General features: G+C 42.5%; 1 protein-coding gene and 1 long non-coding RNA gene across 5 annotated transcripts in view; one reads left to right on the top strand and one right to left on the bottom strand.

Moving 5' to 3' along the window:
• Asxl2 (ASXL transcriptional regulator 2) overlaps positions 1-23,060 on the bottom strand; it is a 143,991-nt gene that overhangs the window by 77,135 nt on the left and 43,796 nt on the right. For 3 of the 4 annotated variants that reach the window (XR_010052213.1, XM_063262610.1, XM_063262611.1), the window contains exon 1: positions 11,294-13,077. The exons of the other annotated variant lie outside the window; for it this stretch is intronic. Coding sequence is in view for 2 of the 3 variants with exons in the window: in XM_063262610.1 (XP_063118680.1) it covers positions 11,294-11,350 (57 nt within the window). In the remaining variant the exon portion in view is untranslated. Of the gene's footprint in view, positions 1-11,293; positions 13,078-23,060 lie in introns of those variants that run through there. 4 annotated transcript variants of the gene reach the window in all.
• LOC120103492 (uncharacterized) lies at positions 11,869-13,187 on the top strand. Its single transcript, XR_010052214.1, has 2 exons — positions 11,869-12,004; positions 13,068-13,187. It is a non-coding gene; the product is annotated as an uncharacterized LOC120103492 (long non-coding RNA).

Genomic DNA, 23,060 nt, shown 5'->3' with positions numbered 1-23,060 from the left:
CCTAAGAATGAGCGCACGCGGAAACACACACACACACACACACACACACACACACACGTCAAAATATTTCTGAGCAAAAGCACTATACTAACCTCATCATTATTTTTACTATTACTACCACTACTATTTAGATAAAGGAAGTGTAGAATTACTAAGGGAAAGTGAGGAAAACTTGTGAAAGTGGGAAGGATTCCAAGGGAGACATACCTATTACATTCTTTTACCACAAATTTAATGTAGACTAGCAGTTTTCCAAAACAGTTACCTTACTCTAAAACCACAGGAGGGCAGTGTTTGTCTCACAAAAAAATTCTACTGAAACTGTCCAAACTACAAAACAATTTTTAAGAGATATTCTTAAGACAATATAGTTAAACATGGGAAAAAGTTAAATAACAAAAGTATAAAGAAGTCAAGGGTAGTGGACAAGGTTCTTAAAGTACTGAATAATACTACCCCTCAGCCAGAAGTAGCAGGTAGGATTCTATTTCTAGAACCCAAAAGGCAGACAATGGATCTCTGTGAGTTATAGGCCAATCTGGCCTACACAACAAGTTCCAAGTAGACCGGGGCTACACAATAAAATGCTGTCACAAACGAAACAAAGCAAAACAAAAAGTATATTTAAGTTTTCAGTGATCTAGGACCTGGAGAGATGGCTCAGAGGTTAATGCACTGACTGTTCTTCTAGAGGTCCTGAGTTCAATTCCCAGCAACCACATATAATGAGATTTGGCACCCTCATTTGGCCTGCAGGCATACATGCAGGCAGAATACTGTATATATAATACATAAATCTTTTAAAAAATTATCAGTGATGGATAAAGAGTTTGAATTTTGCATAGTGTAGACTATTTAATAATTTTACATTTAAAATGTTAACACATGCCTTAAATCTCAGTACCTCAGAGGCAAGTCTTTGAGTTCAAGACCAGCCTGGTCTATAAAGCAAGTTCCAAGACAGTCAGTTCTGCTGCACAAAGGAATCCTTTCTTGAAAACCAAAGTATTTACCACCCCAAAAGCCTTATAGGATAACTAATACTTCTGTTAATCATTGAGATGGCTCACACATACAGAATGAGAATGAAGAAAAGCTATAGCTATCAAATTTGAGTCTTATGTAGTGGAACATACCTTTAATCCCAACACCTGGGTGACAGAGGCAATCAGATCTGAGTTCAAGACCAACCTGGTCTACAGAGAAGAGTTCCAGGATAGTCAGCACTATGCAGAGAAACCCTATCTTGACCAGCCATAGGGGTTGGGGGTTGGGGGTCATTTGAAAAGATAGCTCAGCAGTAAAAGCAAAGGATGCTCTTCCAGGGAGTTCAATTCCCAGCGCTGGTATGAAGATTCAGTTCACAACCATCTATAGCTCCAGTTTAAAGGGACCCAACACCTTTTCTGGCCTCCATAGGACCAAGTGTACAGGCAAAACACCAAAACACATAACATTTTTAAAAAGCCAAATTTGGGGGTTGGGGATTTAGCTCAGTGGTAGAGAGAGTGCTTGCCTAGCAAGCGCGAGGCCCTGGGTTCGGTCCTCAGCTCCGAAGAAAAGGAAAAAAAAAAAAAAAGCCAAATTTATTTTGAAGTTGTAGTGGTCAACAATGTCTAAACTACAAAATTAATCAAAACATTTTTTTAAGCAACAAAATTGTTTTAACTATCTGTGGGAGCTCAGACTCCATTTAATCAAGAGGAAGGTCATCAGATTCAACAGGTTTAGTAGTGAATTGGAATCCAGAGGCAACAACTAATACTTTAGTCTTCCAACAACAGAAGTAAAGCAGGAATGGGAGTCAATGAACTGTCAATAACAGAAATAAATTTCTAACCAAAATAGAAGATCCAAATTTTGATCCCAACATGAGAAGAAAGGACAGCTTTAACAACTGCTTCATCATCCAAATCTCTACTACCTGGTATTTGAAACTGAGGAACAAAATGAAGCTGCTGCTTCCCCCCACTTATCAAACTCACTATATACAAACATATGAGAGCTGAGAAACTGAACTATATACACAGTAAAACCATCCTATTGGAAAGAAAAAACGGAGGAAGGAAAAGAAAACAAACAGAAATAAATGGAGGCACTCCAAAAAGAAAACAAATACTAAGGGGAAGAAAATATAACTTGGAATCTGCTTTTATATGAACTAGCTTCTAAATTTCACTATGATGACATTCTAAAATCAATTCTCTTCACTCAAGCCATAACCTTCCTAGGTCTAGTGAACTGTGCTAGATTTCACCCCCCAAAAGTTAAAGTTAAGCACTTATTTCTATTTTATTTCTCCAAGGTCAGTGACTATGTTACATAGTAACGAAGTCACAAACAAGACAAAGGTAAGTTATACCACCTTTAAAAAAAATCAAGTTGTACTATCAATAACACTTGGCACTGAGTGGGAAGATTAAAAGGTTTTCTTCTGGGGAGGGGGAGGGGTTAGGGGGATGTTGGCCCAGAAACCGGGAAAGGGAATAACATTCGAAATGTAAATAAGAAATACTCAAGTTAATAAATAAAAAAAATTTTAAAAAAAAGGTTTTCTTCTTGTTTGCCCTTTCTGTATCTCCTATTATGTACAAGTTTTATTTTAACCTAGGACTTTCTGCTTTATGCAATCAGATATTCCCTTTGGTGGATTCCTTACGTTTACTTTCCAAAGAGATATATGAAGTAAACTATTTGTAAATATGACATAAAGTGATAAAGCTCATATTATGTGAAGTGACAATCATAAACACAGTCTAAAGAAAAACCAGGGAGAAAACTGGAAAACACTATTACATGCAAAGTTGTCTAAGATAAATCAATGAGAAAATACTAAAAGAAAGCATGGGAAAAAAAAAGAATGAACTCAGAATTGCATACTGAAGCAGAAGGGTCTTTCTTTAGTTCCAGGCCAATCTGTGCTATATGATTCAAAAAACAAGCAAAACATGCACCCCTAACATCTGGAAGAGAACTAATAAAAAGAAGAAATGTTGATAAATCAAGCACAATTAGAAATACAAAAACAATTAAAATTTTATAAGAAAAACTTCAGATGGAAATATAACAGTCAGAAGTACATAGAGAAACCCTGCCTCAAAAAACCAGTTGTGGGGAGGGGTGAAGAAAGGGGCCAGAACAGAGCAAGCTTGTATCTATTAAGCTTCTTCTTTGTCCTACCTCCAAGAACTAGCCACTGGCAGGTATATGGAAACTGCAATTTGAAGAAAAATGGTTCTGTACAAACTATGTAGTGTATGTGATATACTTTCCTTCTAGATGCTGGGAATTAAGTTTCCTATCCTGTTCTCAATAAAAACTCCTTTTTGGTTTTTTTTGGGGTTTTTTGGTTTGGTTTGGTTTGATTTGGTTTGGTTTTTCAAGACAGGGTGTCTCTTTGAAGAAGCCCTGGCTGTCCTAAACTCACTTTGTACACCAGGCTAGCCTCTCGAACTCAAAGATCGGTCTGCCTCTGCTGAGATTGAACACATGTACCACCATGCCAGGTTCCAACTCCTCGTCATAGCATTCCTAGAGGAACTAAGCATAGTGTGATCTTACTCAGAAAACTCTTGAAACCATCCTCCAAATTTCACCTCAAGCTTATCTTCCATTTGTTCATTTCAATTTAAATTTTCTGTGTATATATACATGTTCATGTATGTATGCCTGTGGGTAGAGGTCAGAGGTCAACTTCAAGTACATTTACCTTAGCAGCCCTGCACCTTCCTTTTTAAAACATTCTCTCTCTTGGGCCTGGTGCTAAACAATAGGTTGGACTGGCTGGCTTTTGGCCATCGAATTCCAGGGATCTGCCAGTCTTTCTTCCCCAGCCCTAAGATTACAAGCATACACTATCCTATGGCTTTTTATGTGGGTGCTGAGGATCCAAACTCAGGTACTTATGCTTAAGTAGGTAGTAAGCAACTGACCAACTAAACCATCTTTCCAGCATTGTTTTGTTTTGCTTTGTTTTTGTCTCATGTAGCCTAAAGAGCCTTTCAATTTGAAATCGTGCCTCCATATGCCCCAAGTACTAAGGTTATAGGTCCATGCACCATGTCCTGCTTCTACCATACCCAATTTTGAACTGAATTCTTTGCCATAATAAATGACAACTATTAGTATGAGTAAAAGCTGAGCTCTATGTGTCTTACAGAACCAAACCTGGAGGTGGTTATCAGGGCGCTCTCCCACAAAAAGAAACTGAAGAGTTTGTTGCTAAGAGACAATGCTCTAAAAGAATAGCTGAAAAGTTTTTAAGGCAGAAAAGAAGTACTTTCAGAAAGAATCTGAACAAAAAATAATGAAAGAACAAGTCAGGCACATTGACCTCCAGCATTTAAGAGGCAGAATGATCAGGTCATCCTTGACTGCATAGGAATTCTACACTATTGTGGTTGGGAGCACTGACTGCTCTTCCAGAGGTTTTGAGTTCAAATCCCAGCAACCACATGGTGGCTCACAACCATCTGCAATGAGATCAGATGCCCTCTTCTGGTGTGTCTGAAGACAGCTACAGCATACTTATATATACTTAACACATAATAAATAAATAAATCTTAAAAAAAAAAGAAACCCTGTCTCAAAAAAATATAATATAAAAATGACATAAAGATTAAGGAGTTGGGAGGTTGGAGAGATGGCTCAGTGGTTAAAAGCACTGCTCTTCCAAGGGACCTGGGTTCAATTCCCAGCACCCACATAGAAGCTCACAACTGTCTGTAATTCCACTTTCACGGTTTCTGACACTCTCACAGAAACACACATAAAATAAAAACAAATAAAAAAAAAAAAGAGTGGGGTGCCAAAGAGATGACTCAGGCTAAGATCAGTGGCTGCTCTTCCAGAAGACTCTAGTTCAATTCCCAGCACCCACATGGCAATTTACAATTGTAACTCCAATTTCAGAGGATTCAATGCCCTCTTCTGACCTCCAAGGGCACCCACCAGATATGCACATAGCTTACAAAGATACATACAGGCAAAACATCCAAACATGTAAATTAAAATAATAAATTTGAAAAATAATAAGAGCAAATATATGGTAAGCATAGTAAGTAGGCTATTCTCATGAACATTATTTTTTTCCATGATAAAATACAAAAATCTTCATAGGCTTTCCAATTTGTAGAAAAAAAATATATATATATACACACATACACACAACACACAAGTGATAGTAAAGGGAACTATATAGTGGTAAGTAAAATAGTGACTCTAAACATATTCACGAGAAGAGAAGTAGGTATATACTGTGTTCTCTACAGCAATGGTAGTGTGAGGACAACAACCAATCAAACAACTGAAAAATAAGGTGCAGTGGCTCACACCAATGATCATCGCTGAGGTAACTAGCCAGGAAGATCCACAGGAATTTGAGGTCAGCTTCAACTAGCGTTAGAGGCTCTATCTCGGAGAACCAAGTGGAAAATGACTAAGACCCCATGCCCCTTCCCAGGAACCTGGCAGTTAATGATTGCTAGGAAGTAGGGAGAGGCCTTTCGTCAGTGGCTACACTGGGAAGGTGACTGATGATCACAAGCCTATAAATAATCCCTCATCCATGCATCTGTTATCAACCAGAATGAAAACTCCTTGGGCCACCAAATTGTTGATAAAGTAGAAGAGGAACTAGCTGGGAAGAGGAAGGTGTCAGCAGATCAACAAGGAAGGATAACAGAGGATAAAATGATAGAAATTCATCATGCACAAGTATGAAAATGTAATGAAACCCATTATTAGGTATACTTAATATACATTAATAGAAAACACTAAAGGTAAGTGAGCCAGGCATGGTGGCAAGCACTCAAGGCCAACCTGAACTACTTCACAGGTTCAAGCTGGTGAGGGCTATATTGCAAGCCTGATTTTAAGAAGTAAGTCCTAGGCAGGTGTTGGTGGCTCACACATTTAACCCCAGCACCCAGGAAGCAGAAGCAGATGGAAGTGAGGACACCAGCCTGGCCTACAGAGCAAGTTCCAGGACAGCTACTGAGAAATTCTGTCTCAAAAAGTAAAACAAAACAAACAACAAAATAAATAAGGCCTTGGAGAAAGAGCACATGCACCTTGTTCCTGTTTCTTTGTGCTTGTGCACTGGCTTCTAGCACTTGTATTCTCTCCCCAACCCTGCCACCATGAGGGTTTTGTCTCAACAAATAGGAAGGGGGCAGCTATTTAGTTGTTGGCATGAAAAGACACTCGTAATATAAAAAAGCAAATCACAGAGCTTTACAAAACGCACACCGCCGCCACCTGTTTGGGATTTAGCATCACAGGTAACTTAGGTACAATTTTTTAAAAATCATTCTATTTTATATGATTAGGTGTTTTGCCTGCATGTATATGTGTCTATGTACCTCCTGCATGCCCAGTGCCCAAGGCTCAGCAGAGGACATTGGATCTCCTAGAACTAGAGTTATAGATGGTTGTGAGCCACCATGTGGTTGCTGGGAACTGAACCTGGGTCCCCTACAAGAAAAACAAGTGCTCTTAACCACTAAGCATCTCTCCAACTCCAAACTGAACATTTTTAGTATTTTAGTATGCACATTTTCAGTAGTCTAAAGTCATCTGGAATTATATACCTCTGTCTTCGTTTTGTAAATAGTGAAAATATATAAATTTTATAAAATTGGTTTGTTTTTTATTTCTGAGGAAGTTTCATGTAGCCTAGGCTGGCCTCAAATTCTATGTATCCAAAGCTAGCCTCAAATTTCTGACCCTGCTAGATTTATATAAATATGAGTAACCATGATTACATGATTTAAAGCATGTAATACAATTTAAGTCATATTGAAAAGGTTTTAAATTTAGTATATTCAGTAACATGGGACAAAACTAAAAACATAATGAATCATATTGCACCAAAAGTAAGAAATATATATAATACCAAAAACTTTAGAGTGCTTAATTCTAATGTGGAAAGAATATAAAAGTATAGGGGTAGTCAAAACTTCTGTAAAATAACAAAGGCAGGTTTTTGTACTGGTCAATTTCTATAGTCATATTTCCACTTCCTAACACATCTTTTCCTTTTTTTTAAAGATTTGTCTATTTTATTTTTATGAGTACACTGTAGCTGTCTTCATGCACACCAGAAGAGGTCATTGGATCCCATTACAGATGGTTGTGAGTCACCATGTGGTCACTGGGAATTGAACTCAGGACCTCTGTAAGAGCACAGTGTTCTTAACCATCAAGGCAACTCTCCAGCCCTCTTTTTATTTTCTTTAGGGGAGGAATAAACAGGGTCCCACTATGTAACCCAGGCTGGCCTCAAATGTTGAGACCCTTCTCCTTGAGCTTCCCAAGTGGATTTTAGGTATGTGCTACAAAGCCCTAGCTCTATACAATATTTGTATTAACAAAGCCAGGTGTGGAGATTGCACACCTGTCGATCTCAGAACTTGGGAAGTCTCCACTTCCCAAGGAGAATCTGTCACCTTTGGCCACTGGGAATTTGAGGTCAATTTGAGCTACACATATTCATGTTAAATCAAACAAACAACCCAAAACAGGATGGTCGTTTCATGGATAATGAAACTGCATTGACCTCTTTTTTTTTTTTTCTTTTGTTTTTTTCGGAGCTGGGGACCACTGAGCCAAATCCCCAACCCCTCTGCATTGACCTCTTAAAGGCAGATAAAAATCTGTGAATGAGAAAACAGCAGGCAACTCTGCAGATCTGAGATTGTTTTTTCAAGTTTTCACAATCTAGGAGATAAAGGAGTAGCTCCTTTTGTAGCAAACATTATTTTTTTAACATTGTAAAAAAAATTTTGGAAATAAGACCCAGCTACCTAGGCCAAACTGGCCTTGTTATCAAGATATTCTTGCCTCTCCCACAAGATGCTGAATTGCAACCCTGTCCCAACAGGGCCTCTAGAAAATTTTAACTCAGATATCCAAAATAGATATTCCTAGAGACAGGAGACTTTTCAAGACAGGGTTTCTCTGTGTAGCCCTGGCCATTCTGGAACTCTCTCTGTAGAGCAGGCTGGTCTTGAACTCAAGAGATCTGTCTGCCTCTGCCTCACAAGTGCTGGGACTAAAGGTGTGTGCCATTACTGCCCAGCCCCAAAATAGACTTTTACTTTCTGTTTTGCCTTCAACAAGGTAAGAGGTGTATGTGTAGACTTTCAGGACAAAGGAGTGGGAATTGACTCGATGGATAAAGCCCTTACAGAACAAGCATAAGGGCCAGAGTCAGATAGCAAAAGACACAGAAAATTCAGGGTGTGGGGACTCCAACGATAGTTCAGAGGATAAAGGCATTCCTCCAGAAAGCCAAGGTTCAGCTCACAACCACCTGTAACTGTACTTCCAGGGGGTCAGAGGCCCTCTTCTGAACCCAGTATGTATGTGGTGCAATGACACACATGCAGACAAAATATACATAACACAATTTTTAAAAACATTTTAAGCCCAGGTGTGCTCCATCTTATAATACCAGTGCTTGGAAAGTAGAGGTGGGGGCAAGCTGGCCAGCCACTCAAGCAGAGCAACTAACAAGCTTCCACTTTAATGACAGACTTTGTAAGTAAAATGGAGAGCAACTGAGAAGGGCACCTAATGTCATCATCCTCTGGCTCCCACAGGCACATTTACACACACCTAGTCATCCCTCCTCACAAAAAGACCAATAAACGTAAAACAAAAGAGTTTTTAAATGGGGAAGAAGGCCCTTGGTGAAATAACCATGGAAAGGTGCCTTTCTGTACAAGTGCTCCTAACCACTACGTCGGCCATCTCCCCAGCCTACTGTCTGTCTTTAAACACTATTTTTCTTTCACAAAGGTAGCTGGGGCACAAAATAAGCAAGTATTCTCATTTTAAGAAATCAAACAGGTGGGCTGGAGAGATGGCTCAGCAGTTAAGAGCACGGACCGCTCTTCCAGAGGTCCTGAGTTCAATTCCCAACAACCACACGGTGGCTCACAACCATCAATAATGAGATCTGATGCCCTCTTCTGGGGTGTCTGAAGACAGTGACAGTGTACTAACATACATGAAATAAATCTTAAAAAAAAAAAAAAAAGAAAAGAAAAAGAAATCGAACAGGTACAAAATTATTCTTCCTATTTGTCACAATTTCCTAATCATTAAACTATTTAACCCAAAAAGATCTAATTCACAGGTATTGTAGAGACTGTAGCACATGCTTATAATCCCAGTTTAAGGCCAGTTTGGTCTACATAACGGGTCCAACTAATAAGGGCTACAGAAAGTCCATCTCACAGAAAGATATAGAGACTGCTGTGATGCCTGTAATCTTACCACTTTGAATGCTAAGGCCTGCCTAGGCTACAAAGTGAAACCTGGTCTCAAAAACTAAAGCCTACTGAATAAATAATGACATCACGGACACTTAATTAATTCACATAATTAGTTTGGGGATTTGCATACTTTAAAATTGAATTGTCTCTTTTATTAATAGTAAGCAGTTATGAGGTATCCCTGAAGTAGAAAGCAAACTTCTGTGGAAGAGGAACTCCTCGCCACCAAAAAACTAATTTCTAGAGTTGTCTTTTAGAGGAAACTACCAGCATAGTCACAAAGACATACTACACTCTAAGTGGGCTGGGGGTGTCGTTCAAGTGGTAGAGTATTTGCCTAGAATGCACCTGGGTTCTATCCTCAGCATCCCATAAAACTGGGCATGGTGGTGCATGCCTCCAATCCTAGCACTCAAGGGGCAAAGGCAGGAAGATTGCTGCAAACTTTAGGCCGTCATTTATGTGAGATGCTATCCAATACGTACATACATACATACATATATACATAAGTGAAAAACATTCAACAAAACAAATGCATTTATTTTTTGAGACAGAGGCTTTATACAGGTTGAATAAACAATATAATTCAAATTTGGGGAAACAATACTAGGCAATAAAAGAATGAACTGACTGGTGCTATTTTCGTCTTCACACTTTTCTAATTTCCTCATGATGAATATTATAACTTTTGAATTCTGCAAGTCTCATTCAAAAAATAAATGAGTCAGTTTTTATCCCACTTTTAATCCCAAGACTTGGGAGGCAGAGGCAGGAGGATCTCTGAGGTCAAGGCCTGCCTGGTCTACAGAATGCCAGGACAACTCTGTCTCAAAAAATAAATGAATGAACAGACAATCCAGGACTTTGGAGATTACTCGGTGGGTAAATGGCTGTCCAACAAGCCCAACAACCTGAGTAGGATTCTAATAACCTACATCAACTCCTACAAGTTGTCCTATGACCTTACATGTATGCTCCATGGCCAGGTACACACCCCCATCCCTACACACACACACACATCATCATCTATAAAATTTCACTTATTAGGACCCACTATGTTGTCCACTATTAAAGAGACTGAAATGCTATTACTGCTTAATGTCCTATTATTTTTCTGTTACACGGTCAATGATGAAATTTCAATTTCTCCGAAGGTTCCTTTTCTTCATAAATACACGTTTTAAATTTTTCAAAACAAGGTTTCTCACAAATAACTCATTGTTAAATGACTCCTAAATTCCGTATAAAAAAATTGGCTTGAGGGGCACTAATCACAACCTCGTTGGTCCGGTCCACCTTCACTTCAGCTTAAAAAAAAAAAAAAAAAAGGAAAAAGAAAAGAAAGCAAGCCAATAAACTACACGTCCCACCATGCACTGCTGCCTAACTCAGAGTAGGTCTCTACGGAAACAGAAAAAAAAATTCTCCGAGTCCCACCTGTTACTTCGTTTCTAAACACCTCCTGCACTTTCAGCTCTGACTGCAAACACAAAAGCCTCGTGACCTCACACTGGCTCCCAGAGCCAGATAAGCAGGGGCCCCCCGATCTGGCGGCACCTCTGCTTCGGCGGGAGACCGCCACCGAGCTCCAGCGCTCCCCTCTCCTTTCCGGGGCTGGAAGCACGCACAAGCCTTCTCCTGTCTGCATCCAATCGGGGCTCTCCAAGGCGCACAAGGGAGAAGAACCGGTTACTGGCAAACACAACACACTGGGCCAGAGACAAGGGCTAACAGTGTGGGGTCGACAGCTACATGACCCCGACAAGCAACCTCAAAACACCGAGGGGTCCGGTCGCGGCCACCGCAAGAGCGGCAGCCGCGCGACTTATCCCTCGCGCCGACGCATCGGTCTCCTCCGGGCTCGCCAACGCGACCCTAACCGCCGCTCTCTGCGCGCGCTTTCGTGCTTCTCAACGCGGTCGCGGGGCCAAGTGACCTCCCTTTCCCTGCGACGGGTGGCGGGCGAGAAAACGAACTGCTGCCGGCCTTTTCCTCTGCTCCCTCCTCCTTACCGTCTTGGCGGCCTCCGCCCAGGTCCTGCCCTTCTTCCTACGGCCCTTTTCCCTCATGTCGGTTCTTGAACTGACTGGAAGGCTTCTGTGCCCCGGCTCCGGCTGCGTTCCCTTGCCTGCTGCACCCTGCACTGCTTTTCCCGCGGTGCCGGGAAAGGTGGGAGAAAAGGGAAGTCGGACGGGAGAAGCAACTCAGCGAGGAAGCGGCCGCGGAGGCGCGCAGGAGGGGGGGGAGATCTACGGGGCGGCCGGTCCTGCTGCCGTTGCCACTGCTACCGCCGCTGCCATATTGGGTTCTTACTGTACAGGCAGCCGCTGTGGTCATGTGACCCCTCCCGCGCGGCCGTCACTACTGTACGCAGCAGGCCGCGCGAACGAGCGCGCATTTGCGCGCGCCCCCAGACTCACTGCAGGAGCCGGCAGTCTGAAGCGGTTGTCCACGCCCCTGCACTTCCGGTCTCTGGCCATCTTCGAGCGCATGCGCGTGATGGAGGGCCGCCCATAGTCTGTGGGTTGGATGTCTAGCGGTCACACCCACCCCGAAGATCCGCGAGCGGAAACGGAATCTGCTCCTTCCGGGAAAGGCTGATTGCGCCGTTGTGAATCGCATGTGTTTAGGAGCCGCTGTGGAGACTTAAAGAGCCCGTCGTTCTAGTGATCGTGCCAACTACCATTCCAATAAACTTCATGTCTTATTTTGCTGTGGTACAGGTAAGGCGGACCTTAAACTCCGAACTTGTCTTTCCCCCATTACTGTAGTTACAGGCATGCACCACCTTGCCCTCAAGTTCATTTTTACAAAGCTTCTCTCTTTGAAGACGTACGGCATGCATTTCTCGTCTATTATTAACCAGTTCAATAGATGAGACAGGTTAGATTTACCAACTCTCGAGTATAGGATGTGAAGATAACAAAAACTAGGATGTTACCTGCCAAGCCTTGCCTCGCAAACAAAAGAGATTCTCATAGAAACCACCTTTACTTTTTTATATGTGATTGGTGCCATCAAAGCAGTGTGTTTTATCTCAATGAACTAAGCCTATGGCACTGAACCTATATGTATCAGGCATCCATTAAATATTTGTTGAATGATTAAGCTATGTCTGCTCAAGAACTATTCATTTATTTGAAATGTCAGTAACACCCTCCTGAATAATCCAGAACATAGCGTTTTACCTCCAATTATCTGTTCTTGGAAACCACATAGAATGAATTCATAGGGACTAGGGATGCAGCTCAATGTAAAATCCCTGCCTCCCGTGGATACTGGAAATCGAAACAGCCTAGCACAAGCCTTCTACCACTCAGGTGTACTCCCAGCCACTTTGTTGTCTTTAATATGAGGCAGAGTCTCCCTAAATTATCCAGACTGTTCTTGAATTCATTCTGTAGCTTAGGCAAACTTTGACCTTGCCATCCAAATTACTCAGCCTCCATAGTAACTTGGGATTACAGGCCTTCACCATGAAGGCACATCTCTAGTGATAACCTATTATCTGGCATGTAGGAGATCCCTAGATGGGTTTCAGCAGTTCATAGAGCCCCTTGTTGATGGCAATATTTTCTTTGTCAAAAGCTGTGTCGTGGTGCGTCCTTGTCATCCAAGCACTGAGATTAGAAGCTTGAAGTTATCCATAAAGTCTGCTATAGAACAAGTTCCAGGCCATCCTTGAGACCCTGTCTCAAAAAAGAACCATCAACAATGTATGTGTTCTTTTTTGCTTTTTAAAACAGAGTCTCTCTTTGGGGATTTCTTTTTTGCTTTTTAAAACAGAGTCTCTCTTTGTGGCCCTGGCTTTTCTGGAACTTTGTATGAAGACCAGGCTAGACTCGAACTCACGGAGATCACTTTCCTCTGCCTCCTGAGCGTTGGAATTAAAGGTATTCATCACTACACCCGGCTTACATTTAGATTTTTTTTTTAAAGAAAAAAATTGATAACCTTTCCTTAATTTTTTTAATTTATTTTTACTTGTACTAGGGACCAAATCCAGGACTTGAACATGTAGACAAGTGCTCAGCTACTGAGCTTATACTTTTATCCCTCAGTTCAAAACAGGTATGTTAACCAACAAGAAAAAAATGTTAGTAAGTTTGAAAGACCATCAGCTATGGTCACAGGACTTTGGCAATTGATAACGGATCCAGCAATTCCTTTAATAACTCAGAGCACTGTACTAAGATTTATGGTATGTATCTCCACAGTTCAAAGCCTGTGCCCTTAGTCAGTTCAGGAAGCCCAACTCATGCTGAAGCAAGGAGCTTGAGGCCCTAGCCGTAGTCTTAACTGACTTGCAATCTCAAACATGTTTGCCTAAAGTCAGGTCATGACCGGGAAAAGAACAGGCTATAGATTGGTCCTGCTCAAAGTCCATGCCTCTGACTATAGAGAGCAATAGCAATTGTGTTGTGTGACAGACTTTTCCTGGGGGCACAGAGACATAACACACCCGTCTACTCACTCCAGAAAGAGTTCATAAGAGACCAAAGTAAGGATTGCACCAATGTACAGTTTGATGAGCCAGTGACTCTTGAACTGGAGTTACTAATGAGTGTAAGTGGCTAAAGCAGCTGCCACACCAGAAAGCCCACCCCAACATGGCTGCCAGCTTGAAAACCTGCAGCCTGCAGCCCTGGAACTCCCTTATCAGAATCTTAACCCCAGCGACTGTTTATCCCATTTATACCGTTGGTAGACACCCTCAAGAATCTTTCAATTTGTTCTGGTTTGGATTGGTTTGGGGTTTTTGTTGGTGTTCTGTGGGCATGAGGTCTTGTTTACCACTTGATGCTCCCGAGCTTCCTTTTCCCTTCTGGAGCAGTGTTTCAGTTTGGAGGAAATATTGCAACGGGAAGGAATATGCTCTACAGCTGTATAGAACAAAACTAGATAGATCAATCAGCCTTAGTCAGAATTCCCGTCTGACTGGATTACAGGTGCGGGAACTTGGACGTGCCACTTTACCTTTCAGGTTTTCTCTGCTAAGGCATATGTCTGTCTTTCTGTCTCTGTCTCTCTCTCTCTCTGTATGTGTGTGGGGAGAGAGATCTGGTCTCTTAAGAGAACACATGTAAAATGCCTGGCACATCAATGAATGTGAACTATTGTACCTTTTTAAACCTTGTTTCAAAAAGAGCAAAATCCCATTTTTTGTCCCATCTGTGAAATTCACCTTCCCTACTAAGTGCAACAAGATTTAGCTTATGTAGGGCTATGGCCAGCAGGAGCCAAGAACAAAAGAGAGGACAGATAGCCTGTTAAAACACAACCTCTATGTAGTGCAAAGCCAGATACAACGAGAAGATGAGGCAGGAGGACTGAGTCCTGAACGCCATTTTCAACTATGAATTAAATACTGGACCCTGGAAGGGAACAGGGACACATCTGCATGGTCATTACTATCTTTGGAACCAGGTAGTAGAAATAGTTTGCTTTTGTGTATTTTATTATGCCACAGCACATGTGTGAGGTCAGAGGGCAACTTCAAGGGTTTATTTCTCTTGTTTGATGTGGGTTCCAGAGATCACACTAAAGGGCCTTTACCTGCTGAACGGTCTTGCTGGTCAACAGGTGCATTTTATGGTCTCGCTACTACAGATGTTTTTTGGTTTATTTGTTTGTTTTGAGGGGTTTTTTGGTTGGGGAGCGGATAGGGGTTTTTTTTGGTTTTTTTTTTTGGTTTTTTTTTTTTTGGTTTTTGTTTGTTTGTTTGTTTGTTTGTTTTTTCGGAGCTGGGGACCGAACCCAGGGCCTTGCGCTTGCTAGGCAAGCGCTCTACCACTGAGCTAAATCCCCAACCCTACGGATAGTTTTAATTTATGTATATGAGTACACTGTTGCTGTCTTCAGACATACCAGAAGAGGACATTGGATCCCATTACAGATGGTTGTAAGCCATCATGTAGTCGCTGGGAATTGAACTCAGGACCTCTGGAAGAATAGCCAGTGCCCTTCTTAACCACTGAGCCATCGCTCCAGACCCCCACAGATGTATTTTTATTTGTTACCTATACTGAAGGATGAACTAGTCTCAGGAGCATGATGAGAAACTAGAGTGATGACTTGAACCAGACTGGACTACCGGCAGCTAAATGCTGCGGGCCTGGAGGAAACAGGAAGGAAGGTGGAGAAACTGGAGGCAAGCCAGAAGGGTCTTGAGACAGCCTGTCTATGTGACTCCTTAGTTAGCGTGGGTTTTCTCCAGCCAGATGTACTCAGCATCTCCTACCCCACCACCCCCCCAGAGGAATTTAACCATTCATTCTGCATAATCACAATACTCCTCAGATGCCAAGGACATTTTTTAAAGTTATTTTTGTTACGTTAGAGATTGAACGGAGGGTCTTGCTCAAGCTAGGTACATGCTCTAAACTGAACAGTATCCCTATCCCTCAAATAGTTCTTATATACTCATTATAGATTTTTATATGGAGGGGATACATAGCCTGGACCCAAATAGGTGTAGATTCATCCTGACATTATCAGTCACTAATTAAACTTAAAACAATTTTTTTAAAAAAATGAAAACAATTTTCAAATTTTTCTTATTTGAAGTTTTCAATTAGCATATTTGGTCACATTTACCTCAACTTCTCTCCATGATTCCTCCCAGACCCAGGTTCACCACTCCTCTAACTTCATATCCTTCTAAACCCGTTGCGTCTAACATACACTGTCCATATAATTGTGGATGTGGACCATCTGAATTGTGGTGACAGAAGCCACACCAAACAGAAAACTTAATCTTCCTCCCTCAGAGGCCATTAACTGTCCATAGTTCTTCAGTTAAGGTTAGAGGGTAATTTATTTAGATTTTCAAGTCCTCAGTGATGTCTCTAAAGATGGACTGATTTATTCAATGAATATTCACTTTTGTGTCAGGCATGATGTTTCAAACTTGTCATCCTAATATTCAGGGAGGCAGAGCCTGAGACAGGAGGATTGCTATTAGTTCCATGCCAGCCTGGCCTACACAGTTTCTGAACAGCGAGGACTATATAACTAGACCTTTCTGCAAACAAACAAAACCACAAAGTTTATTTTTAGCAAAGCATGGTGATGCATGCCTGAAGTCCTAGTGATTCAGGGGATGGCTTGAGCACAGCATTTGAAGACCTGTCCCAAGAAATAAAACAAAAACAAACCCCGTGGCACATGATTGTCATGTCAACACTAGAAAGGTTTCAGAATTAAAAGTTCAAGAAACAGGGGGTTGGGGATTTAGCTCAGTGGTAGAGCACTTGCCTAGCAAGCGCAAGGCCCTGGGTTCGGTCCCCAGCTCCAAAAAAAAGAAAAAAAAAGTTCAAGAAACAGAAAGAAGGGAATAGGCTAGAGAGATGGCTAGATAGTTAAATTACTTGCTGTCCTTCCAGAGGACTTGGGTTTCTGGTACCCTGTGATGGTTTGTATATGCTTGGGCCAGGGGGTGGCACTATTAGAATGTGTTTCACTGTGGGTGTGGGCTTTAATACCCTAGTCCTAGCTGCCTGGAAGTCAGTCTTCTCATAGCAGTCTTCAGATGAAGATGTAGAACTCAACTCCTGCACCATGCCTGCCTGGATGCCGCTACACCCCGCCTTGATGATAATGGACTGAACCTGTAAGCCAGCCCCAGTTAAATGTTGTCATACAAGAGTTGCCTTGGTCATGGAGTCTGTTCACAGCAGTGAAACCCTGACTAAGACAGACCCAGATCAGGTGGTTCTCAGTTGCACGATTGTAACTCCTGCTCCAGAACATCCGATGCCCCCCTCTGGCCTCCAGAGGCAGCTGTGTTCATGTGTGTATAACCACACAGAGACTTGTGGGGTTTTTATTTGTTTGACACGCTCAGTATATTGCTCTGACGGCCTGCAACTTACTGTGTAGACCAGCCTGGTCTCAAACTCACAGAGATTCACCTGCCTCTGCCTCTTGTGTGCTGGGATTAGAGGTATGTACCATCATCATACCAGGTTAAAGTAATTTTTAAAAAAGAAAAAAGCTCTTACTGGTTATTTGTGAAAGACTTGATTTAAATGCTAAAAATGTGGAAATATACCAGGTGCATAAAGCTCTCTATGCTTGAAACTTTATTTGAATGAACATAGGGAAGAAGTTAATAGAAAAGGCAATATCAGAACTAGTGTTGAAGAACCAGGCTTGATGCTGGGTGCAGTAGGGTTGGGAGTTAAAACCAGCCTCAGCCACATACCAAGTATGCATGAGACCACCCTGAGCCACATAAGGCCCTCCTTCAAAAAGAAGGGCTGGAGAGATAGTTGGCCATTAAGAGCATTGACTGCTCTTGCAAAGGATCCACATTCACTTCCCAGCACACCCATATGAAATCAACAGCTAACTGCAATTCCAGTTCCAAGCCTCTCTGGGCATCCACATGCATGTGGAATACACATAGGTTTTTAAGAGTCTATGAAACAAAACCCCAGGCTGGGGTAGCACATACCTTTAGTCTCAACTCAGAGGCAGAGGCCAGGTGGAGGCCAGCCTGGTCTACAGGTAGAGTTTCAGAACAGCCAGGACTATACAAGAGAAACCCTTCCTCAAAACAAGACAAAAGCCTACTAGTTGATACGCTAGTGTGTAACTGGGTGTGAGCACCCATTTGCCACAAAGAGAGCAACTCAAATTTGACATTAGGTTGAGGCAGAAGACAGAAAAGATACTTTGCAAAGAGTAAGACATAGAACATTCCAGCAGTTCTCAACCTATGGTTTACAATCTCTTGGTCAAACCTCTACTTCCAAATATATTTACATTACAATTCATGGAATTGCATTAAAAGGCTGTGGCATTGGGATGGGTGAGAACCACTGAGCTAAAGGGAAGGGGATGTGCAAAGGGACAGCAAAGTCCCTGTGATCATGAAACAGGATCTGGGGAGAGTGGAGAAGGGCAGGCCTGGGGAAGTTGAGAAGATGGAGCTTGCAGAGAACAGGAAGTGTATGATGTAGTTGTCTTAGAGAACAGGCGAAAGCATACTGGAAGAAGTGTAGTAAGGCTGGTTGGCAGCATAGAGTGCCATCCTAAGATGTGTGACTTACAATGGGTCATGAATTTAAACTAGACTGCTGGCGTTGTTTGGTGGGTAAATAAAATGAATGGAAGTTTCTGATGTAGATACTAAAAAAGTTAACTAGCTCTCATTAGAAGCAGAATATATTGAAATAAGGAAAATTAAGCCAATTTATTCCCCTTTGATAACTATTGACAACCTAGAGGAGAGATTAATAGTATACCATGTGGGGCTGGTGGGATGGCTCAACAAGTACTGGTGCTTGCCACCAAGTCTGTTAGCCTGAGTTTGATCCTGGAACCTATACAATTGGAGGACAGAACTGATTCCTATAAGTTGCCCACTGAGCATATGAACACCATGGTGTATGTGCTGGTACACACATACACACTTAATAAAAAGCTACAGTCAAAAAATGCCTTAGTAATGTACTGTGTCTTCTAATGGTTGATGTTTTTATTCATTGTTTTGGCAGGGAGACAGAATCTCACTGTACAACTGTAGCTGTCCTAGAACTTATTGTGACTCAGAAATTCACCTGACTTAAAAATGTGTCTTTGTGGGGTTGGGGATTTAGCTCAGTGGTAGAGCGCTTGCCTAGCAAGCGCAAGGCCCTGGGTTCGGTCCCCAGCTCCAAAAAAAAAAGAAAAGAAAAGAAAAGAAAAGAAAAAAGAAAAATGTGTCTCTGTATTGTTTTCATTGTTGTTACCTGTTTTCTTGTTTTGTTTTCTTTTGTTTTAGAGCCTCATAATCCAGGATAGCTTTGAACTCACTTTGTAGCAGAGAATGACCTAGAATTTCTTTCTGATCCTCCTGCTTCTACCTCCAGAGTACTAGGATTACAGAGTGATCCTAGGATCAATCTGCTAGGATTACAGAGTGATCCACCATCTAGTGGCAGGGATCAAACCTAGGCTGTAAGCACAGTACATACATTCTCCAGCCGAGCCCCCATAACCCTGTAAGGTTTTCTTTTAAAGTGCACTTATTGCATTTGGATATTTTTAGCCTGAGCGTCTGTGAACACCCGATACAAAATGCTAGGAGCTTTGCTCTTGCGGTCTAGTAAACTGGAAGTAAATCTATTCCGTCTCTGGTAGAATCACTTCCTCGTATTCCAAATACAGGAACTTGGCTCATCTTCGTGTTTCCACAAGACTTCCTTTTTTCCCTTTTGAGACAGTTTTTTTGTCTTGTGTGACAGGATGGCTTAGAATGGGCTATATAGCCCAAGATTGCCTCTAATTCAGGAATTTCCTGTTTTCATCTCCTGAGTGTTTGGACTACAGGTATTATCCACCGTTCCAGACTCTATCTTTGTGTGCGTATGTGTGTGCTCCTGGAGAAATCAAGAGGCCGACCTCCGGTATCGTTCCTTAAGTGCCACCCACCTTGTGTTTTGAAGCATGCTCTCTCATTGCCCTGAAGCTTGCTGATAGGCTAAGCTTGTTGGCCAGCAAGCCCCAAGGACAGACACACTTTCTGAGCCTCCCCAACACAAGGATTATAAATACACCACACCACACCTCCACAGCTGGTTTGTTTACATGAGAATTGAACTCAAGCTTTTCATTTTTTTGGTGGGTGGGGTAGGTAGGGTTTGATTGGTTGGTTTAGGTTTTTCAAGACAGAGTTTCTCTAAGTAGCACTGGCTGTCCTGGAACTCACTCTATAGACCAGGCTAGCCCCAAACTCAGAGATCCACTGTCTCCCAAGAGCTGGGATCATAGGTAAGCACCACCAGCTGGCTTGGACTCCAGTTTTTATGCCGATGAAGCAAGCACTTTATTGAGTACATTAGCTCCCTAGTCTGCGCCCACCCCACCCCACCCCCCTTTTGAGACAGGGTCTCACTGGAACTCATTATGTAGGCCAGGATGGCCTCAAACTCAGAGATCCACCTTCCTCTGTTACTCCAGTGCTAGAATTAAAGGTATGTGCTGCCTTCATGCCTGGCCTCTCTTATGTGTTTGAGCACTCGCAAAATATATTCTGGTAACCGTCCAAAATGTTCTGAAATGTTAATTCACAACATTTGGTACCAGGGAACGTACCCCAAGGCAGCACATCTGTTGTACTCTCCCTAGCCTGGGACTTCCTGTCATTTCATCTCATTGATCTCTTTAGAAAAGTCTTCCTCTAAGCTTTAGAAGTCCTGATAGCAGAAAGGCATTGGTTTAGAGCAGAATGACGTTAATGAGAGTGAATAGGACAAAGTAGCATAAGAAATGTCACTACAAGGTTCCATCTCAGCTGCCTTCCCCATTTGGCTCGCTGGGCAGACCTGGTTCTGTGACAGTCTAAAACCTGGGAGGCAGACTGATATATGGCATGCCGACCCTGAGCCCAAAGACTTGTCTACTAGGAGACGGTCTTGCCACTGCTCAGCCTCCAGATTTATCCCAAGTTTGTCATCACACACTATCCCTTCCATTCCTCACAAGAGCCCTCCATCAAGGCTGGGAAGATGGCTCAGTGGTTAGGAGCCTTTATTTTTCTTAAAGAAGATTCAAATCTGGTTCCCACGGTACTGGTTCTCACCGTACTGAACAGTTTCTAACTGCCTGTAACTCCAGCTCCAGGGGATCTGACACCTCTGCCCTCCTCAGGCACCTGCACTCAGGTGCACATACCTATACGTAACTAATAACTAAAGTCTTTATAAAGCCAAGTATGTGGTACTCACCTTTGACTCTAGTGCTCAGAAAGCAGGACCAGGCAGATCTCCGAGTTCAAGGCCAGCCTGGTCTGCAAGCAGGTTCCAGACCAGCCAGATAACACAGAGGTTAAAAATGAATATTGTTCTTGCAGAGGACCCATGTTTGATTCCCAGCACCCACATTAGGTAGCTCACAGCTGTCTGGACCTCCAGCTCTGTGGGGCCTGACTCTGCCTTGTCTAGCACCTGTCCTTGTACATACATGGATGCACATATGTACCCCTAATTAACAATGCAGCAAATCCCGAGAGACACAGACTGACTGGTGAGAAGTCGGAAGGGCTGAGAGGACAGAGAGCAGTGGCAAACTCAAACAATATGGGGTTTGAGGGGCAGGTAGACTTGAATCTGACCACAGGCCATCATACAGAGTGGTAGAGAAGAACAGGTCGGGTTCTGGTAGACCTACCCTAGCTTTACACTCTTACCCCATGTGGGTTGGCTCCTCCAAGAAATCTCCCCAGTCTTCACAATGCTTTGTTTTGGTTTTTGATTGTTTTTGAGACAAAGCCTTAGTAGGAAGCCTAGGGTCACTAGAAACTCACAGCAGTCCTTCTGCCTCAGACATCCGAGACCACAGAATTGAGAGGTTCTAAGGCTGTAGCAAATGTGTCAGGTCTCAATCATATCTGCTCAGCACTCAAGTCCCTGTATTTGTTGACAACTTTCCTGAAAGTGTAGATGCTCTGTCTGAAAGGTTTCCCTGTTTACCAGAGAATACTTGACTCATTCACACCAACGTGCAACCACCGTGCAGTAAGTGTCCAGAACTGCTGTGGTCATAGCGCACTTCAGTTGCTGGCAACAAGCCCCACCCAAATCTGGTGTCTTTCGACAGCTGTTTCTTTGTGGAGCCAAGTATTGCTCACCTGTAACCCCAGCACTTGGGAGCTAGAGATAGGAAGGTCAGAAGTTCAAACTCACCTTCGGTTCCCAGGGGGTTTGGGGCCAGTCTGAGATGCAGGAAACCATCACAAATAAACAAAATTGAAATAAAGTACAATGTAAAGTGTTGGGGACTGTTAAGCAAGGCATCCATTGGACCTTATTTTACTCCCTGTCCCCAGACAGGATGAGCTTGCCTCAAACACAATGTGCAGACCAGGTTGGCCTCCAATGTATCCAGTCCTCTGTTTCACGACTGCTGGGATTATAGGTACATAACACAGTGCCCAAACTTTTTTCCCCTTAAGAATTTTTCAGCCCAAGCTAACTATGTAGTCCAGGCTGGCTCCAGACTTACTGTGATCCTCTAAACTGAGCTTCTCAAGTGTACCACCATTAAACCTGGCTTTATGTTATATTTTATTTCATCTTTTGATAAGGAACTCATGTATGAAACTGACCTCCAACTTGATATGTAGCCCAGGATGACCTCGAACTTCTAATCCTCCTGCCTCTGCTTTCTGGGTGTTGGGGAAGGAAACCAGAGCTTTGGGTACACCAGGCTAATACTCTGCCAATTGAATGACATTCTCTACCCTATTCCACATTTTAAATATATTTTGCTATAGCATCTCCCTTTCCCTATAATGTGATTTATTTTATCTATGTTTGGCTCTTAGAAATGGGATCCCACTATGTGCAGCGTTGGCCTGGAATTCGATATGTAGACCAGGCTGACCTTGAACTCAGAGATCTGCCACCTGCATCTGCCTCCCAAGTGCCTGGCTATATATAGTGTGTTGTTCTGTGGAGGACAGCACTGGAAGATTGAAGCATAAGAGGGAAAGGCCAGGGAGTGAAAGCAACAATACAAAGAATTTAGTGTTTAGGAATTTAGGAACCTCATGCAGTACTCTGGTCAGGATTTGATGAGGAAGTCAGCTGTAGGCGTGCACACTGAAATCCCAGCACCTGGGGACTGGTGTATCACGAGTTCAAGGCCAGCCCATCTACATAGTAAGGTATCATACCCAGGGTTATAAAGGAAGGACTCTGTAAAAGAAGATCTTCTTTTTTAAGGTTGGGTAGACAGATCAGCAGTTAAGGCCACTTGTTTGAAGAAGACTCAGGTTCGATTCCTAGCACC

The sequence above is a fragment of the Rattus norvegicus genome, chromosome 6 (assembly GCF_036323735.1).
Source record: "Rattus norvegicus strain BN/NHsdMcwi chromosome 6, GRCr8, whole genome shotgun sequence".
Classification (NCBI taxonomy): domain Eukaryota; kingdom Metazoa; phylum Chordata; class Mammalia; order Rodentia; family Muridae; genus Rattus; species Rattus norvegicus.
Note: the sequence above shows the minus strand (reverse complement) of the source record. Positions and strands in the feature narration are given on the sequence as shown.